General features: G+C 43.0%; 1 protein-coding gene across 1 annotated transcript in view; it reads right to left on the bottom strand.

Moving 5' to 3' along the window:
• Nucleotides 1-21581, bottom strand: part of RELL1 (RELT like 1) — a 55532-nt gene extending 33951 nt beyond the window's left edge. The window contains exon 1 of the mRNA XM_081059068.1: nucleotides 21201-21581. Coding sequence (XP_080915194.1) covers nucleotides 21201-21288 — 88 coding nt within the window. The 5' untranslated portion in view covers nucleotides 21289-21581. The remainder of the gene's footprint in view (nucleotides 1-21200) is intronic.
• Nucleotides 21582-22005: the final 424 nt, after the last annotated feature.

The raw sequence follows: 22005 nt of genomic DNA, 5'->3' as shown, positions 1-22005 counted from the left end.
CTTCTCCTGCCCCAATCTATAGCTAATGTAAATCCTTTCAAAACAACCGACATCTTTCTTCCCTAAACTCAATGATAAAAGAGCGCCGTCAACCCCAGGGTGGTGGGCATGTTTATTTTGTCCACTTAGCCCCACTTCTGGTGGTTTAGATTGCAAGCCCCAGGACCTGGTCCTTTTTCTGGCTAGCATACAGCTCAATAAACCTTTTCTTTCTATAAAACTTTCGGTTGTGAAGGCTTTTGTGCAACAATATGTAAAACGAGGCTCATAAGAGATCACCATCAAACAAATGCCTATTTAAGGTATATTTCAATTATTTTTCTCCCAACAATATTTCATCATTTAGCTACCTCTCTGTTAAAATACTAAATGCTGGTTTGCTCTCATATTTCACAGTTTAGGGTTCCAATTAGAACAGTAGGAAGTAGAATATGTTTTGAAAATGCCCAACATAAGACTCCAAAGCAGTTTACAGAATGAACAATTGTAAAACTCTATTTGTCTGCCATCTCTGACCCGCCTCCCAACTCCCAAATCACAGCTCACCTTATGCTGGTCGCAACCTGAGTCCCTTATGCCTCTTCAAAAATAAGCCCATCGACTCATCTTGAGCACCTTCTGCATGCACCAAGAGCCATGAAACAGGAGTTCTCAGCTCTTACTGATAACCGTGATTCCCTTCTACAACATTACAAGGAAAAGATGGCTTTGATAAAAGCCAGCGTTTATCAAAATCCCTTGGGCTTTTTCTTGGCCCAGTCTGGCTTATTTAGTTACCTACACTAGGTTTAGTTAATTCACTGTATTTTGAGGACCCACTATGTATGTGTGTTTTGCCAAGATCCTGTTGAGAAGGTCAAAAAAAGATGTCAGATGAAAAAGACTGACGACAGCAAGCAACTGAGGCAGAAGTATGAGGAACGGCTAAAAGTCATCCCCCCCCAAAAAATCAAAAGCCGTTTTCTAACTTGTTTCCAAGTAATACTTGTATTGCCAACCACAATGGTCAGTGGAGCTGAGATTAAATGGCACAGAGGTGGCATTCCTCAAACCCCGTGGGCATCGCTCAAGGGTTCCTAAAATAACGGGGAAGACAATGGTAATAATCAGAGACTCCAGATAAAGAGGCCCTGTGACTTCTCCCAAGCAGCTCTGTTCCAACCCAGGCCAGGAGCATTTTGATGGTTCTGATAGCTATTCTCCTTTTATCAGGAAAGGGTTTGCATTCTCAGAAGGTAAGGTTTCCCAGCACAGTGACCCAACAACTCTGGGATGGGAAAGGGACCTGCCTGGTAAGTTGATAACACACACACACACACACACACACACACACACACACACACACACACACCTTTTTTTTTTCCTAAGCAAACATTCAAACATTCAAATCACAATACCCAAGAATGGTCTATTTTTGGTCTAGATTACTAAGATCGCTAGACATGCATTTCTCTAAAGGAGTTTTTCCTCATCCAGCTTTGCTACCAACTTCCTCCAAGATATTGAATAAGTCACTTCACCTCTCTGGGTCTCAATGTGCTGGGCTGAAAAATTATGAGCTGGAGCCAATGTCCTTTGTGGTTCTCGAAATTCCACAACTTCCCCAACCTTCTCCAGCCCCATCCACAGTTCCCTCTGGGGTGATGCTAACGGAGAGAAAAACCCAAGTCCACCTGCGCGTGTCTACAAGGCCAAATACAAAAAGCTCTGAAAACAAAACTCATTATCACTCATTTCCTAGCTAAACCAAATCTGACCAATGCATTGGTAGCAAAACCTGTCCTCATCTGATGTCAGGCTATTTACAACCTCTATTCCCCTGAGATCACTGCATAAATATAAATCCATTTGATTAGACCCCTCAGGGTTTAGGCCACAGCCCCAAGAGTGTCATGGTCACAAACTAAGAGGTGGGTACTATTATTTTAGAGAACAGGAAATGGAGGCTCAGGAGGGTGTATCACTTGCCCAAGGTCACACGGTTAAAAACTGGTAAGAGCTTGGACGGAAACTCAGGCAGATCCTGTTTCAGGACAGGGCTCATAACCAGACCTACTAGCTCCTGCAAGACGACCTACTTTAATTTGTTAAATACAGTTTAAATCAATTACCTACACTAACAAAAGGGGAGAAAGCAAATTCTACAAAACAAAATCATCCCCAAATTACTTCTATTTTTGGTTATAGAAATAACCAAAGTCATAGAGTTTTTAAGATCACCTCCAACACACAGTGCCAGTAATTGAGATACAGCATTTGCACAAATTTTATAAGCTTAAAATGTAGGGAGAAAACAAATGAGCTTATTCGGAAACTGAAAAACAATGGAAGTCAGTATATAAATAAGTACTAAATTTTGTAGTGAAACTTCAGGCAGCTGCCAACTTCCAAACAACTCCCAGATAAACAGCTGCTATAACCCCACCCTCCCCCACACTGCTGCGAGTAGGCAGGGAGGGGACATCCAGACAGGACCTGCCTGCCCAGAGTCTACCCACCCGTGATAAAAAAAATCCCTCTCAATGCATACAGTCATCCAGTTACCTTTATTTTGTCAAAGTCCTTGAAATGCTACCATGATACAGGAGCACAGAACTCAGATTCTGGGCCGCAAAGACCACTTGTAAACAGAGGAAGGCCCACACAGCTTCACACAAAAAACATGCGTAAATCCACAGTGCCTGGCCATGAACCCCTGACTTAGATTCATTTGGCTAAGAGACCCTTGAAAAATGCAGCTGTCTGAGGTTTCTGCTAATAACCTGTGTGAGCTCAGCTGCACCTGGGAGGGGGTGGGGGTGCCCAAATAGAGGGCTCCGGACAGCAGGAGCACCCCAGGATTTGGAGATAGGCATTAAGAGTGGGAAAAGTAAATAGGGAGGGGCAAGTAGCCAAAGATGTCAAAATACTGCCTGGTCCAAGACAGTTTCTTCCCTTCCCCTATACCTGGCTAAATGTGCATTCAAGATAGCTTTTGTTAGAACTAATATGACCAAATCCAGTAAGTAAACCTTGACTGGAGTCTGGGTCAAAATTTTAAACAATACTAAAAATTTTAAAACAGCTACAAAGGATATTTTGAGGACAACTGAGGAAATTGTGTTAGACTGTATTAGAGGCTTGTTTGTTTTCTTAGGTTTATTATTAATGGTACTGTGATTATGGGGAGGAAGTCCTTCATCCTGTGAGTTGCAAGGTAGAGGTAGGTGCATAAGGGTGAAATGTAACAATGTCTGCACCTAGATTTCAAATGGCTCAGCAAAAAGAGAAGATTGGGGGACAAATCTAATCACCCCCGAACCCCAAGTAGCTACCAGAACAAAGGACTGAAACTAGGGTAATGTCAATATAAAGAAAGACACCTAAAAAATAACGATGGAGACTGAATATTTACCATCTTAGGTTTTAATTTAACCCACAGGGGGTAAAGCTAGCTTTGCAGCGTCACAGCAAGTCCCCAGCATTCTCCACAACTGGATCAGATTCACTACCTGAAGTGATTTCTTAAGGCCAAGAAACTCCCTGACGGAACACAGTTCTCCAAGGACACCCAAGGATTGAACACAGACTGCAGTCCCACAGCTATGTCTTGGGAGGGTATTAACTGGAGGATCTCTGTGTTTTGAGAAGCCAAGGATCTCAAGTTCTGGACTCTTCCTGAACTTCCCTGAGTACCTCAAACAATGGTGTGCATTTAGAAGACAACAGAAGGCTCATCTGACCTGGCCGCACCCCAGACCAGAGCAAGGTCAGCTCACCAATGTCTGCACTGGGACATAGGCCAGGAAGCCACCAACCGCGGCTCTAAGGCAAAGAAGGCTGACGAGCCCCCAGCAGACCGCAAGCGGGGAGACACATTATGAGGTCCTCAGGGGGGTGTAAATCCAAGGGGCTGCAGGGACTGAGAGAGCTCTGAATCTACCCCCTTCTCTTTTCCTGTTCTCCTGCCCCTTCTCCTGACTCTTCTTCCTCTTGTTATTTTCAATGTTGTCTATTTGGGGATTTTTTTGTTGTTAAGTCTTTACTTAACTGATAGCTATGTCTCCTGGAGAGGGGCTGAGTGGCTGGAAGACAGGAATGGAGTGAGACTGACTGTGGACCTTTCTGCACCTTTCAAACTGTACATTTCAGCCATTTAAGAAAGACATGGAATTTTTAAAGTCATTTGTTTAGAAATATTCACTTCAGATTCTTCTCAAAAGGTGGTATGTTATGAAGAATGAATTGCTACGTTAAAATAATGGTAAGGCAGCATTTCCTGAATTTTTGCAGTGCAGCAGGCACTCTCCTAGGTGCTCCGTGCACAATCTCGTTTCATTTGCACAACCTCTGTAAAGTAGGTCCTCTCATCACCCCCGTTTGCAGATGAGGCATGAGGCACACGGGGTTCAATAACAAGCCATAATGTGTAAGGCAGGACAGGATCCAAGCCAGGCAATGCGAGCCAGCGCTCTGTCCTCTTAGCCACGTTGTTTAACCGTGTCTGTAGGAATGGAGGTGGGCTGCTGTTTTATCTAGCAAGTGACACACACCTCATAGTAAACTGGGGTGTGAAACTTTCACCAACAGACCATACAGCTGGGCTGGGACCTAGGTTCACATCTGCCCACTCGAATGCCTTTAAACCCTAAAAAGCTGTCTCTCTCTAAAGAGCCTATTATGTATGCTAAACACTGGCATCTGCACGCATCTTTTTTTAATGAAAAAACCATCTTCATGAAAAAATGATTAAAGTCAGCTACAGCAAGATGAACTTTATATTGATTTCATTTGGGGAAAAAAACCTCAGCTGCATAAAATTTCCCATTATTTATTTCAACTGCATAAAGCAGGAGCTGACTCTAAAGTATGACTCTATTTTGCCGCTCCCAACTAGTGCGAAGGTAAAAGGAAGACATTTTTCTATCTATGGAAAAGCATCTCGTCCACCTATATATGTTGTCACATTATTAGTCACAAACTATTGTGCTTGGAATCAATTCAATAGTTGCCACAAACATAATTTATACTTACCATGTTAATTACATGACAACTGAAAATCTTTCAGAAAGAAAACAGGAAGGGAGGAAAAGAAGGAAGGGAACGGAGAAGGAAAATCTTCAATCCCACACATTACCTAGAGACAACATACAAGTATAAAAGTTCCCACCCAAATTCCACTTGACACTTCCACATTCCTTTTGTCTGAAACCTCTAATCCCCAGGAAGCAGCCAAGAGAGTGAATGAGATCTCATTTTGCAGCTAAATCAGTGGCCTAACATGATAACACTGGGTAGAGGCTGAGAAATGAGCCAGGCAGAACCAAAACTCAGGGCCACCATCTTCCCCACCCATCTCCTTATAACACACATCATTGGAGCATTCTGTGGTCAAAGTTAGGACACCAAATGCAGCATAGAAATCGCAGGAAAAGCCCCACTGATGTTAAACTGCCCTGTTTTCCCAAGTGGAGGGGTGGATGTCCTGTCTGTACCTCTAATCCCTGTCAGATAAGCTGGAACACCCTGGGGGCACCTTACACATTTGCTACAGGGAACCTGTGAATGCAGAGTCTGGCGTTCAGAAGGACACCTGGGGCGCTGACCAGGTGCCACTTTCACTGCGACTTGATGAGCAGCTTTGTTAAAATGCTATTTGGTAGGGCAGAATGGCCAAGGTACTCACACCCCCATTTGCCAAATACCAACAGTTTTTTTAAATATAAATTAATTCTTTTCAGAGCTGGCCGGCTGATACACCCCATAGCTTTACACACTTGTTGGGTAAGCTCTTTCTGAAAGATGTAATATGCCAGCAAGCTCCTATGCAGGACTTCAGCAGAAGGTTCCAGTAAGCAAAGATTCATACGAAGGCCACAAATAGCACATTCCTAAAACCAGCTTTGGGAATTGCCCTGCCATTGCATTTTTCCAAGATTCCATCACATTCCAAACTGCCAAGTCCTAAGGGAGCGGAGATGACATACCCTCACCAAAGACACTGCCGTCTTTCCACAGGGTTGTGATTCCTAACAGATCTGTTCGGGCACATTCCTCACATGAGACCGAACAGGAAGTAGGTTAGAAATTATTTAAACTACAAGAGGAAGTTAAACGGAAGTGCCAGACTAAACCACCAAATGGGAAGAGGACAGGTCCAGATGGCCTGTTTTCAGCAGAAACAGCAAGACTCAGGGCCAGGGGTGGGGGGTTCTCTTAGCAACCAGTGACTCCCCTGGAGCTTCACCAAAAGAGAGCTGACACAGAGGACCAGACCTGGGGGAGCTAGGTCCCCGATTTCTGGGTACAACCGGCCTCTTCCAGGGTCAGAGTCTAGCCAAGTAGTTTCCTCCGGGCAGAAGACAACACAAAGCAACCACGTGGGACAGTAGGGTACTGCTGAAGTGGCTGGAGCTCAGCAAGGTCTTCAAAGATGAACACCGGCCCGGCACCCAGCCTGGCAGAGGGACAGAGGGAGGCACTGATCGATGTGGAATGTGTTCACCATTCATACACCCACGGCCTCAGGAAAGTTCAACTCCTGTACTACCAACTGCAAACAGCAGCGAATCTGCACTGCACGCTTATTTCTGTGTCTGGGCGTGTTTACTGGCAGGACCTCTTTTTAAATCATCACAACTCTTAGATAGGTGTTATTACTAAACCCATTTTAGAAATGGAGATATTAAAGAATAAAGCATTGAAGGCAAGGTCACTCGTCTGGGGAATGAATGGCCAGGATTTGACCCGAGGGCTGTTGCGAGCAGGTCCCAAGCTCTGCACCAAAGCTGTGCCCTTGAAAGAAAGGTCAAAGCAGAAGCTTAGCCTTTCCTTGGCTGCACTGTGTTCATTCAACTTGTTTCCTGGCTGAGAGACCACAAGCAAATCAATTAACTTGCCCGTGCCTCAGTTTCTTCATCTCTAAAATGAAGATAATAAGGGCATTGTTTCTGAGTATTAAATGAGATGAGCTCGGGTTCGTCTGAGTGCCTAGCACATAGTAAGTGCTCAAGAAACGTTAGCTATGGTTGCTCTGATGATTACTAATGGCAGTAAGGGTTAGCATCACTATCCTCACAAAGCTTGCAGCTCAGCTGGAGATGCCCAACAAAACCAGCAAACAGGAAAGCTGAGGAGGCAGTGTTAAATGTCAGGGACAGAATAATTACATAAGCCCTGGAGGTGAGGGAACAGCTGCCACAACCATGCTCCGCTGGCAGCACAGCCAGGCCAACCAGTCAGCGGCTCCCAAACACTGATACCAGCCTGCGCGTTTCTCCTCCTTCCAAGAACAGGAAGTAGATAAGGATTAAAGAGAAAACTACACAAGTCCTAAACACAGGCTTTTCCCATTAGTCAGAGGTTAAGTCAGGCAGGGCTCCTGCAAGACAGGCATGTGACTTGCCTTCTGGGAATATGGGAATTGAAAAACAAAGATGAGTAAATGTGGACGGCCAAGGTTCTGTCCCACTGAAGTCCTCTGACGCGAGGTCTCCACTAGTGCTGTGAGGGAAAGAGTAAAGCAAAAGAGGGATTAGGAGAGGAAACAAAGATCACTCCAGAAAAGGCACACAAAAGAGAAACTACGCAGAATTAGGAAAACACAAGAGATAGAGAAGTTGCTTTTAAGGGGAAGAAATGAATGTGAACATCACTAGCACAAAATCAATAAGAACTCTGAAAACCAGTAGCAAGAAAAGTACTACTCCCCTAAACTTGGCTTGTTCATTCTTGTACAGCGTCTTCAATAAAAGCAATCCTACCAAAAAAAAAAGTACTATTAATAATCGTCATGCATTGATGCACTTTGTATAGTTACTATTCCAAGCAATTTACAGGTATGAACTCATTTATTCCATACAATAACCCTGTGAGGTAGACTGTTTTTTTCAAGTCCATTTCATAGATAAGAAAACTAGAGCACAGAGAGGTAAGTAACTTATATCAAGTCACACAGCTAGCAAGTAGCACAGGTGAGATTTTAATCCAGGCAGCCTGGCTCCAAAACCCATACTCTGTACTCTATTGCCTCTGAAGTATGAGTTAAGTTTTGACCTTCAGTAAAGTTCTACAAAATGGGATTATCCATAGCTCATCTCTAGTTGAGTTAGGGTTGAGTAGAAAATCTATGGGTAATCACTACTCATCTAATTCAATAACAAATCTAGAATGACAGAATGATTTTTCCTAGTTAGTCAATTATTGGGAAGGGAAGGTTCATTTAAGTTATATTCTCTCCAAGTCAATTGATCTTTTTTTTTTTTTTTTGACATCTACTAATTAAAAAAAAAATCCTGCTACCATTTACAAGAAGCAAAATCAAAAAGCCATCCTGACCTACAGTTAACACTGCTGAAATTGTTAATTACTTCTCGGAAATCCTAAGTTTCCCTTTGACTTTTAAAACAATAAAAACAATTTGTATGAAGGAATCAGATTTGCCATATCCCTTTGTCCAAAATTACCTCAGTTGTTAATGACAAATGTTAAGTGAAGACATTAAACACAAGGCAGTATTTTGAGCTAACATGATCTCAGTATTATTGAAGAAAAAGCTACCGAAATGTTTACACTAGTTATCTGTTGAGTGCTAAGTTTGTAAGATACGGTTCAACCTAGTAGTAATATTAATGCTGTCGCGGAAAACCAGAATACTGGAAACTACCTGTAACTGCAATCCATAATATTTACATGCTAGATATTTCTACTAGCTAGAGGCAGATAATGCTATGACATCTTTGCTCTACACCAGAGGAGAAAAGGTTCAAAGGAAACCACAGTGCTATAACTTCTACCTTATTATACTATAAAACCCAATGTACATACATAAACAATAAGGCACTGACCTGACCCTTTTTTTCTTTCCCACTATATTTTTTACATGATTTTGAGTCTTTATCTAAAGAGTAAACCACCGTAATTTCAAGATTATTCCCGGCACAATGTTTTAATATTATGAGTTGGTCTTTTCCCAATAAGAAACACTTGACTGTTTCATTTTGCCAACAACCAATTCTCTATCACCAACCGGGTGTCCTACAGTTCAGTTCAACTCGGAGACTAACTACCTGGAATCAGTACAAACCCCACAGGTTAAAGGGCTCCGTCCCACAGGCTGCCCCCTCTTCAGATGGCAGCTGCAAACGGGGTCCCAGGCTAACCAACCAGAAACGCAGGGCTTCCCTTCATCTCCCTCAGGTTTGACATTGCTATAATGACATAGAACTCAGGAAAGTGCTATACTTAGGAACTTTGGATTACTATAATTGTATTATAAGGAATACAATTCAGGAACAGCCAAATATGAGATGCACAGGGCAAAGGGGTAGGGACCAGAGCTTCCATGCTCTCTCCAGACATGCCACCATCCCAGCACATACACGTGTTCACCAATCCAGAAGTTAACCTCCTTCTTGTTTCAGAGTGTTTATTGGAAGTTTCATTATGTAGGCATGATGGGTTATGTTATCAGTCACTGGATATCCTTCTCCATTCCCGGAGATCAGGGGTAGGGCTGAAAGTTCCAACCGTCTAATCATATAGTTGGTTCTCTAGGCAACTAGCCCCATCCAGAAGCTATCTGGGGGCCCACCAAGAGTCATTCATTAGGTTAAGCTCTAAAGGGACTCATTATCAGTAACAAATACACTAACACTCAGGAAATTCCAAGGGTTTTAGGAGTTCTGTGCCAGGAACCAGGGACAAATACCAAATATATATAATTTTTATTATACTACATTGACTCAAAGTCAAGAGTCTACTAATTTATATGTCAAGATGAAGCACTGAACAGTGTGGGATAATCAACTATTTTACTGTGTTTCCCCAAAAATAAGACTGGGTCTTATATTAAGGTTTGCTCCAAAAGACGCATTAGGGCTTATGTTCAAGGGACGTCATCCTGAAAACTCATGCTAGGGCTTATTTTCTTGTTAGGTCTTACTTTTCAGGGAAACACGGTATCAGGGTTCAAGCAAAAGATTCTGTTTCCCTCCTTTAAGTCTCCCCCCTCCTACCCCTCCCCTACAGACACTGAGACACACCAAACCTATCTGCATAATTATTTCCATAATACGTAGGCACCTAATGTATACTAAACTACTTTCAAGGGGTTATTTTTCCTCCTTCATATAGGGTCACATTATAAGAAATCAAGAGACTAAGAAAACAGACTTGCCGAAAGTGGCAGGGAGATGGAGCCATTGGCCAAGCAGGGTTTTATAAACCACCCCTGTGCTGATCTGTGTGTTTTATTTAAAGACACTGCCCTGAACATCGACGGTGGAGAGGGGGGGGGTTCAGAGTTAGTCACCCCAAGATGTGCTTCTGTGGTATGCAGATTGTTTTCAGCTAAGGGGAACTTGAACTGAGGATTCAGGAGAAACTTCTCCCCTACCTTGACTACCCAGAATAAAAAGAATTAGGGGTCTTTCCCATAGATAATTTTTTTTGGTCTATCTGTAGGCAGGACAAACTTCTATTTACTAAACAGCTGCTCTTCTTATCATCCTGCAATGACCATTTAAAGCCCCCAAGAGGGTTACCTCACCCCTAGCTCAAAATGTCTTATCCCCCCTTTCTCAATGTACCTCAACCCCCCTTTCTCTTCCTGAACCTCTCGTGCATGTGGGGTCTCTGACTCTCTCGTGTATGTGGGGTTCCCATACATACGTATGTATTAAATGTGGTTATTTTCTCTTGTTAATCTGTCTCATGTCTATTTGATTATTAGACCAGCCGAGAGAACCTTGAAGGGAGAGAAAAGTTTCTTCCTCCCCCATAATGGCCAACACTGCCCTTGTGGAGGGGGACCAAAAAAAAATAAAGGGTTCTATGTAAAGTAACCTAAAAGGGTGATCTGACTGTAAATTCCTAACTGGACAAATCATGGTGAGTAGTCATGCTTCTGGTCTATAACTTCTTTAGCGAAAGGTTTTAAGCCAGTCCTTTCCATTGTTCCTGTGCAGCTGGGTTAACACACCTTTGCAATACCAGAAGCCATATCCCTAAGGGGGTACTAACCCTCAAGAGAGCACATAATCTTGTTAACTATCCTGTAATCTAGTCTCCACCCTGCTTTCTGCAATCTTCCTTACATCATGTCCCCTCCTTAATTTCAAGTGCATAACAAAGCTGCCAAACTGTTATTCTCTGGAGCATTTGAGATCTTGCTTCCCGGACTATGTAATCAGTTTGGCTCAAATAAACTCTTATAAAATTGTTTCTATCTATATATCATCTGTATTATAGTAAACCTATATACCATATAGGTTATATTTGTATTACTTACAAAGGATTATAATATTTGATCCTCCAAAGAACTCTGAGGTGTATAAGAATAGATCTCATGTTCCTTCTCTCTCTCTCCCTGTTTCTCCCTGCCCCCTTTCCAGATGAGAACACGGAAACAGCCTCTTAACAGCCTTGCTGAAAAGTACTGGCGCCATGTCTCAAACTCAGGTCTTTCTGAGCTCACCTCTGGGGCTCTTCCATCAGATCGCAATGCCTGAGGGACCCCCTGGCCCCACGTCCTCCACTGCAGCCCATCCGCAGCCCCCACACCTACACAGTAAAGCGCAGAGGCAGCAGCTCCTCAGCCTCACCTCAGCCTCCTCTCTGCAGTCTATACCAGGTCTGCACTGACTTTTCCTTTCCTACCTCCACACCTTTGCACAGGCTGTTCCTTTTCCCTACACTCCCATTAAGGTCCATTTAAAATACCAAGTTTTAGGCTATTAAGTCTTTTCAATCTCTCCTATCAAAAGAAAAGTGTCTCCTCTGTGATCCCACGCAGCACGTGTAATTCTCTGATTATACCAAACACACTGTCCGTTATTCCATAATGATTTGTTTTCAGAGCTTATCTTCCCCTTCTCAATTACAAGTTTGTGGAGGACAGAAACCAAGTTCATTGTACATTCTACTACCCACACAACACCTAAGAGCAACTCAAATTAAGGCCCTCATTTTTAAATGAGTTGCACACAGTTTGTAAGAAATAGCCAAACGTTTTTTTCGGAAAGGACTATTAAGACACTGAGTTGGCAACCATGCAGAGGAAATGAGTTTTACCTTCAAAACCCAGCTTCTTGGCTCTATCACCTAGCTTACGCAATGTCCAAGGCCTTTTTTTTTTTTTTTTAATCACTGATTGTTTTGTGTTTTGCCATTAACAGAGAGGAAGGAGCATGCAAAGAATTGAGGAAACAGCAAAAGCATTCAAGCCTTACGAACAGATAGCACAAACACGCAAAGAAAAGTGAAGGAATGCCTGTTCATTAGCCATCTGCCACTTGCCCAATGCCAGGAAATTCCGGGCTGCCGTTTTTTATGTGAATAATTCAGATGATTGTGTTGGAGACTTCCAGCTATGAAGAGCTGGTAGAACATTTGAAAATTAGTGTTACTGAGTTATATTGTGAGAAAGCCCAGTGAATTCTTCAAACTTCCACCCCTGACAGGAATCTCGGAAAATCACATTCTGTTTGTATATATGCATGGGGGAGGAAGGCTTGGCACAGTAGATATTGAAAAGAATTTCTTGTGTTTTAACCCTACCTATTACGTGACATTTTATGTACAGTTTCTTTATAAATCTTCAACTACTGGTAAACTTATCAGTCCAGTCAAGAAGGGTAATAGGATAAACTATCTTATTTGTTTCGGTTCAGGAAACTGAAATGGATTTTCTCTTAATATCTTCCTCACGCAAAATTTTCTAAAACTCATTTATAAACTTAATGACATATAAATTGAATTACTCCCTTCAAATATTTACTCTAAAAGCAAATGGACAATTTCTGAAGAATTCCTTGGATAACTGCCCATTTTCGACTAAAAAAAAATAATCTACAATCAACTTATAAAATGCCTTGGTTTTCGCTTTAAGTAGATGGACCTACAAGGAAAAGTGAAAAAAAAATTTTTTTTAATATAAAACCTTCCTTTTACCAGTAATGCTGAGATCAGAGTACATGCAATTTCACATAACACAAAGAACACTTGAGAACAATAAACATACATCGAGCTTTGGTTTCCCCTCATCTGTCACTTGAGCAAGACATTTCATTTCTCTTCATCTTGGCTGTTCTGTAAATCTGTTTCCTCATGTCGACAAAACAGAGAATCTGGTAACCAGCTCCTCATAGTGGTTGCAAGAAAAACCTGATCAGCAATCAAACATTTGGTCATGTCTTACGCGCGCTGCTGCCTCAAGGAGCTCTAGTTAGAGAAAACGACCATAAATAATTAATTATATGTTAAATAATACGGGATGGATGCAGCATGTATTCATGGACTCGACCTGTATATTCACAGGCGATAAAATCAGTAACAATACCCAGGGAAGGATTCCTGGAAGTGCTACCCTTGATCTCAGCTTGAGATGGCTGGAGAATAGGATATGGTTAGCCCACAAGGAGGGAAGGGAGTTTCAGGGTAAGGGAAACATAACCCACCTCTTATCTTTCCCACTCACGTTTGATCCTTAGGCAGCATCCGCTGGGAATGTGCTAGAAAAGCAAATTCTCCAGTCCCTTCCAAGACCTAATAACTCAAATGCCCTGGGGTGGGGCCCAGTGATCCTTGTTTTCACCAGTTAATTCCGACCCATACTCAAGTTCACAAACCACTGCTGTAGTCTTGCTTGCTCTCACTTCCTCTCCTCCATGACCACTAGGGTCTCTTCACCTAGCTAATGCCGGCATTTTTACAATTTTAAACTTCATTTCCTCTGGAAATTGTAGCTGAACCTAGACTGGACTCATCCTAATCCCAGCCTCAGGTTAGGTACTCTGGCCCTGTGCCATACTTTATCAAGGTAGCAATGACACTTTATCCTTATTACTCATTTAATTATCTTCCCTGATAACCTGCTAAATTAATAAATAAGTCAATTAATTAATGCATGAAACCAAAGTATAAAGGAATGGAATAAAGTATTATGGAATATATATATATATATATATATATATATATATATATGTACACACACACACACACACAGTTAATATGGAATATATATATATACACACATATATACACACATACACACACAGTATATATGGAATATATATATATATATATATATATAAAGTATTATGGAATATATATATATACACACACACACACAGTTAATAGGTGCATATGAAGTGCTGCCTATAGAAATACAACTCAATTTCGTCTGAAAAGAGCTTCATGAATGAATTTTGGTTTTGAAAACCTTTGCACTTAAAAATTTCACGGACACTTCCCAATGTATCAATGTCTCACCACACTCACCTGATAAGGCAGTGCTTGCTAACTTTTTATTGTCATTCTCTATTTCTCCAGGACCAGACTTTTCCACCTCAGGCTTTTGGAGCAATATGGCCTATAGAGACTGGCAGACAAAGCAGCCTCTCACCAGTTAGGGAATGGATGGGGAGAGGAGACTACAGCTAAGAGTTGTGGGTGAATCTTAGAAAGCCCAACTCTTTGCTTTATTATAAAGAAAAAAATCCTTGGGCTTAGGCAGAACACCTGGATTCCAGTTCTTCCCTCGTTCCTTCCTCCCTTCTGTCCTTCCTTCCTCACCGAGCTGTAAGCAATGTCCAAGGCCTTTTTTTTTTTAATCACTGGTTGTTTTGTGTACTCCCTTCCTTCCTTCCTTTTTTCCTTTCTTCCTCCCAATATTTAAGTGTCTGCTCTGCTCTGGGTTCTGTGATTGGATCTGAACCTTGGAAACACTGACCAACACATACAGAACCTCCTTTACCAAACTTAATGGTCTGCTCCTCTGCTACTTCTACGGACTATGGCCCTTCATGAATTGCACAGGCCACTGAACCTCTCAGGCTCAGTTTTATTACAAGACGACGACCAAGTCCCCTCTGACTCTAACATCATATGCCTAAGAAGAACACAATGAGTCTCAGAAGTCATTTAGCCAAAGTCATCCTTCTCAGGGCCCGCTCAGCCCAGATCCAGAGCTGAGAAACCAGACCCTGGCGCATGAGGACCAAGGGCACGTGTAGACCAAGGAGCTTTGCCAGCTGGGTTCACTTCAATGGAGAGCCGGCTCTGACACAATGGGAAGAGGCCTATACAAAGTAAAGAAACCCCAGTTACGTCCTGGCTTTGTTTCTTCATCTACTAAATAAGATTTGAGGAAATGATCAAGGTCCTTTCTAGCCCTGAGGCTTCAGGATTCTATTTCTAATTCTAATTTGTGTTTTTTTTCCAACACCACCAAGCAATTAACTCAGTTCTGACACTATCTGCCTGGAGATAGCATCAGACCCCCCTAGGTTAGGGCTTAGATCTACCAGACTGGCCCCATCACACACACTTCAGATGCCAATCACAAGTCCAGGTTGCCACCTGTGTTTCTGACCAACAACAGGCTATAGACCGCAAGTTCCAAAGACCCCCTCTTCGGGTTCAATTAATTTGCTAGAGCACCTCAAAGAACTCAGAGAAACATTTCAGTTACTGGACGGCTGTTTTATTATAAAATGCTGCAACTCAGGAACAGCCCGATAGAAGAGATGCACAGGGCAAGGTAGAAGGTGAGGGCAAGGACAATGAGTGTCTACACTCTCCTGGGCTCCTCTCATCTCCACAAGTTCACCAACCTGGAAGCACACCAAGTTTAGTTCAAGAGTTTTTATAGAGCTTTAACTGCAGCCTCCCAGCCCTCCGTCCTCCCCTCCGCAGAGGCCAGGGGATGAGGCTGAAAGGTCCGACCCTCTAATCGCTGTCAGGTGAAAGTCCATCCTGCGGTGTGTAGAGGTAGCACTCTAAGTCATCTCATGAACATACATTCAAAAGGATATTCTGAATAATCAAAAAAGCATGCCAATAGGACAACTACATTAAATCTCAGAGAAAAACTCAAAATCATATGACTATATTGTTTCCCCAAAAATAAGACCTAGCCAGACAATCAGCTCAAATGTGTCTTTTGGAGCAAAAATTAATATATTATAAAATTAATAAAATTATAAAAATAAAATATTATAAAATTAATAAAATATAAAATTTATATTATATCATATTATATATTATTATATATTAATATTTTATATATTATATTATTATATTATATATTATATTATTATATTATATATTATACTGGGTCTTATACTGGGTCTTATAGTAAAATAAGATCAGGTATTATATTATATTATTTTACTATAAGACCGGTTCTATAATATAATATAAAATATAATATAATATAATACCTGGTCTTATTTTACTATAAGACCCAGTATAATATAATATAATATAATACAATATAATGTAATATAATACCAGGTCTTATATTAATTTTTGCTCCAAAAGATGCATTCGAGCTGAAAATCTGGCTAGGTCTTTATTTCAGGGAAACACCGTACCTATAGATGGACTGGCTAGAGATAAACCAATTGGTGAATCTTCCAAAACTCTTCCAAAAGAAAGTGTCATACTCTACCCTTATAAAGGTAATGGTTTCTTTCCTTTATATTTCTCTCCTTCCTCACCTAAATTTGGTAGCTAAATGACTCAGCCCCACATATGCCCTGTGTCCCAAGAGAACCCCCTGCCAAGCCTACTGCTCCCTATTCCTCCCCCCAACCCCAGGGCCTGGGGCACTCCCCAGTACTGCTTCCTCAAAACCACCTGCCCATTACATACCAGCATCAGCATCCAGGGCTCGAGAGCAAGAGGAGAGAGGGGATCTGAAAGGAAAATTCTGGAGCAGTTAGGAACTTTGTCCCATCCGAGAGCTTTGAATGGTTAGTATTTGCTTAAGAACAAAATAATATATTTTTAGCACTTACTATGTGCCAAATACTGTGTCATGCATTTTTTATCTCCCATCCAAGTACTAACCAGGCCCTGCTTTAGCTTCTGAAATCAGACAAGATCAGGCACGTTCAAGGTAGTATGGCCCGTAGGCAATGCATATTTCATCAGGAAACAATAATCCGTGAGACAACTCTGCCATATTTTCTTCATAATACAGATGAAGAAAGTGGTTTAGAGATTTTTCCCCCCGTACAATAGGTACTTTATCAGCAAAGGAATGCAGTTATACATAGGGATGTGCAAACAAAATGGGGGTATGGGAGTCAGGGAGAGCTGGCGGCAGCTTGGAATCCTGGGGTGAGCAAAGACAAGAAGGTGGGGCCTTGGGATATCTTGAAGGGGTAAAAGAAAACCAGTTCCCCCAAGTTCAATGGGTTTGGCAAAAGGATCCTCAAGGTGAGATGACGGGGCTCAGGAACTTGGTTTGCCTTGGGTATCTGCCACCCTCTACCCATCCCTCCCTTACCAAAAAGTCCCTTGGGTGGATTCTATTTCCTTTCTCCTTCACAAAGAGAGCTGTGTCAATAACTGGCAGAGGAAAGCAGAGGAGAAATCTGGCCCAACTCCTCCATCAAGTTACCATTATAATGGGCAACTATCCTGAAAGCCACCTAGAATAAACAAAACCTCAGCTTTTCCCAGATATCTTTATCTTATGAGATTCCACACCAGAATATCGAAATAGTGCTTCTTTTCGTGAGGTGCCACTCAGGACTTATTTTCTCCATAGGATATTTTCCTATTGTGAGTAATTGTACTGTTGGCTGCCCACAGACACGAACAGATGAGTCATGGAAGAGAAAATTCAAAACCATAATTCCTTTTCTGAAAACCTGGGGGTCAGATGTGCTTCAGAGGTCAGATGTGCCTCAAATTTCAAATTTCGTGACTCTAGAAAAGTAATGAAATGCATTTAGCACACACTATGTAAAACTCCAAAACCAAACTCATTAATATAACTGCAGCAGAACTTAGCAATATTCACCTTAAGTGAGATACATATGTACTACAGAATCTCACATTGGTTCAGGTTACGGTTTACCACCAATGGAGTATGCAAAAAAACTTTTGGTTTTCAGAGATTTTCAGATTTCAGAATTGTCCATAAAGGATTACAGACATGTGCAAATGGCTCAAATATTAGGAAAAATAGTGAACCTATTAATAATCAAAGACATACAAATTAAAACAATCAAGGTACCAATTTTCTCCTTACAAATTAACAAATACATTTTTCAGAGAAAATGCCAACAGTGTGAAAAGTGAGTCCTTTGACCACTGCTGTGAGAACATAAACTGGGACAACTTTCAGGTCACCAATACTGATGTCATCAATGCCTCAAAAACACGAATACCTTTAACCCCAAAAATGCCTTTTCAGGAATCCTTTTCCTGGGAAGTCATCGATATCTAGACAAAGCTTCACACTTAGATGTTCATTGAAACAGGGAGTTTTAAAATTCATTTGAAAATAATTAGCAATAACTGAAATCTCCTACAATGGAGGCCCAATGAGGTAAAAAAGCAGTGAATCCATATAACAGAATATGATGCAGCCATTTTTTTTTTGAGTGTGGGGAAATGGTAAAAAAAAAAACCACAATGTATAACATTAGGTGAGAAACACAGGATAGAAAATTATATTTGCATCATGATCTTATCCAAGTAAAAAATATAGAGAGAAGACTAGAATGAAATGAAGTAACAGTGGTTGAAGGCCTTGGAATAATGAGATCAAGGGTGATTCCCTCCCTTTTCCCCCAAACTTTAAATCTGGTGGGGAATTTTCCAACATTACCAAAAGCCTTGTATTTTAGCTGAGGGAAAATGGCTCAAGCCCAAGCTCCAAGGAGTGCTTTCTCAAAATATTCTGTCTGCTGACTACGTGGATGTACAGCTGGGTAGCCACCTGGCCAAAGGAGAACCCAGAATTTAATAAAGCTTATCTTTAGCATCTAAATGAAGAGTCAGGAGGCTGCATGCAGCCCACACAGCCCAGAAGAGAGCACATCTCTTTCACCAGCCCCCGTACCTTTTCCGCCTACTCCTTTATAGAAGGCAGTGCCCGCTGTCTGGCAGAGAACTAAGAAGCCAAAAGGTTGAGTAACCAAAGAACTTAAGGGCATAAATAAGCCAAGATGTGGAAAATCATCCCTTCTAGCGCTTGTGGTATCTAGTTTCCAATGCTGCTACTATGGTAAGAGAGAAATTTAATGAGATTCTCCTACTAGGCGGGAAGTAAAAGGCATGGCCACTGCCTACTGTGAAGTTATCCATCCTTTTCTCTGCTTCCCACCTTCTAATAATCACATGCTTACATTTTTATAATGTCCTGAACTCCCTGTTTTAGAATTTCAACAAGGCTGCTGAGGTTGATTTCTGTTCTATTTTCTCTCCAGGCAACAGTAGGTACAGTTGAAAGAGAATGAACTTTGGAATCAAGCTGACTAGGTTATCAAAGATAAAGATATATCTACAGATAGATACACACACACACACACACACACCTCCTAGTAGTTCTGCTTCTCTGATTAAATGCTATCTGATGTACTAGATATGTGATGTTGGGTCAATTGTTTAATGGCTCTGGGCCTGTTGCCTCACTGAAAATAAGAACTTCCTAGGGTTATGAGAAATAAGTATTAAAAAGCATATGAAGTGTTCAACTTGAAGCTTGGCACATAGCAGACACTCAACATTACTTCCCATTTCTTTCTCCCAACTTTCCTAAAACATTCCCTACAAACCTTAACACTGTCTTAGATTCCAAGGGGAGACCCAATTGACTGGTCAGACACAGGCCTCAAGTCACACTGGCCAATTTTACTCCGTATCTTTTCCTTTTTAGATACCTCATTCTTCTAGTGTCCACTTTCATCAAAAAAGTTACTGTGCAATTAGATGAGAACTTTCTTCATTGCATTCGCATCTTCAAGAGCTGGGTGTTACTCAGAGACCCATGGCAACACAAACTTACTCTAGGAATGGATTTCTTCAGCTGATGGCTGATTACATGCACCATGTGCTGAATTTTAAATAATTTTACTTCCAGATTAAGCTCTTCAAATTCTAGAACAACTGACTCTAGCCCTCTAAGTACAGCCTCGAGTCCAATTTGAACCTGATTATGCACCTACCTGTTTCAGCAATGAAACACCAGCTGAAAACCAAAATCTCCCATCTAATAATACCTGTCTCTAGTTACCATCTCCCTGGGGGGAGTGGGGGGATGGTTGAAGGAAATACAGGTCTGCTAATAAAGACTCAGGAGATACATTATCTGTCACATTTCCTTCCTAACATGTTTTGGCTTCTATGAAAAAGTGAAGGCCAACGTGATAAGCCAATTTAAAAACTGCAAGTGATTGGATTGGAATCTTCTCAGGAATGAAGAACAGTGTATGTGTTTTCATTGAGGAGACAGTCACCGTTGGAAGGCTGCCAGTTGCTTATAATTTGGACCCGAAGAGGAGCTGCTCAAGCTTAGAGGAGCTTGCTGACATAGGTTCCAGGCCGTGGTAACCCCAGTTCGCCAAGAAAGTATCCGGTTATTATTGTTTTTAAGCTAATGCAGTAAGGAGGATATAAAAGGGGGAGAACAGTGGTAGGGAATCCCTGATTGTCCATGGTTATAAAAACAAGAGGGTGAGACAGGACTTTCTTAAAAGTTACATGTCCTCTTAGATTTCAATTAAAAACTGCTGCTCCAAGTTCATCACTGGGGACAATACTTCATCATCTCAGCTAGTGGCTTCCTGCTCCAACCACAGAAGGTTTCTATGGAATCGACTCAAAGAAGAAAAAAAAAAAAGTAAGTTTACAAACGCGTCTTCTCTATTTCCAAGCCTGATTTACACAGGATCTATGGGAAGAAATCTGAAATCCCCAACCTGTTACAAGAACTCATTAACCACTAACAAATGAAAACTTGGAAAGGAAATAAACTGAAACTCCCCAAGGTTTTAAGATATAAAAAGGGGAGGCGGCGGCGACAGCGCACCCGGTCCCGTGTCACGATCTTCCGCTCGCGAGGCTTTTGAGGACAAGAGCGGCAGGAAAGGGGTTCGCTGGGCTCTGGGGTGCGGGGCGGAAGGGCACCCGACGACGTCGAGACCTGGCCTGTCCCTACACCCCGGGCAGCTCTGGGGTGGGGGTGGGGGGAACAGGTCCTCAGCGGAGCAGGCGAAAGGAGTGACGGCGGGAGCCCCGCAGGCGGGAAGGGAGGGAGCGGAGCCGTCGCCACGCGCCACTCTCAGCCCGGCCCCGGACAACCAAAGTTCAGCGCCGGGCCCCCGCGGCTGTGCCAGGGCGAGCGCAGCTCGGGGCGCAGCAGGGCTGCTGTGCAGGTCCCCGCTTTCTCCCGCGCTCCCGGGCCCTGAAAGGGCACTCACCCGGGGCCACGAGCGGCGAACTCACGGCGCCTCCCACGAAGACAGCAGCGGCGACGACGGCAGACCCTGGGAGTCCCTGCGGAGCCATCGCGGCGTCCCTTCGCCCTCCTCCCCCGGGGCGTCGCGTCCCCGGCTCTGGCAGGCGGCGCAGCTCTGGGGCTGGCAGGCAGAGTGACAGAGCTCGGCCCGGCGCGCTCCGAACCCCGCCCCGCCAGATGGACCCTCCCCTCCAGTCCCACCCACGTCAGCTCCGCCCGCAAGCCCTAGGCTCCGCCTGCAAGGGCGCGGCCCCACCGCGTGGCCCCGCCCCCGGACCCTCCCACCTCACTCTGTCCCCGCCTCTCTCCGTCAGGCCCTCGGGCCCGCTTCCCCACCAAATCCGGAGGCCGCTTCAACCGCCCGGATTTGGCCGTGGCCCTGCCCGTAAGCCCCGCCCACAGCGACCCGGCCCCACCTCTCCCCGCCCTCTTAGACCCCTCCCACCTCAGCCTGGCTCCTCCTCTTCTGGCCGCGGACCCTCCCTTTCCCAACCTGGTTTTACCCGCAACTGCCAGGATTGGCGGGAGCCGGAGGCGGCGGCAGAGTCGCCTCGGCTTGTCCTCCCTGGCTCTGGTACCCGAGGAGCTTGAGAAGATGAAAACAGAGCGAGGGCAGGAAGCTCTGGATGAAGATAATGGACAGCATCGGAGTGGGCACGATTTTTTTCCTCTTTTGGCATCTTTATTCAGCCGGCATTCCCCTCGGTAACTGGTCCAGGAGGGGCACTGCGCTGGACATCAAATTCCAATGTTTGAAAAGTGAGAGA

Source organism: Rhinolophus hipposideros (genome assembly GCF_964194185.1).
Source record: "Rhinolophus hipposideros genome assembly, chromosome: 1".
NCBI lineage: Eukaryota > Metazoa > Chordata > Mammalia > Chiroptera > Rhinolophidae > Rhinolophus > Rhinolophus hipposideros.
The sequence above is the reverse complement of the archived record's forward strand: the minus strand, read 5'-3'. Positions and strand labels throughout refer to the sequence as shown.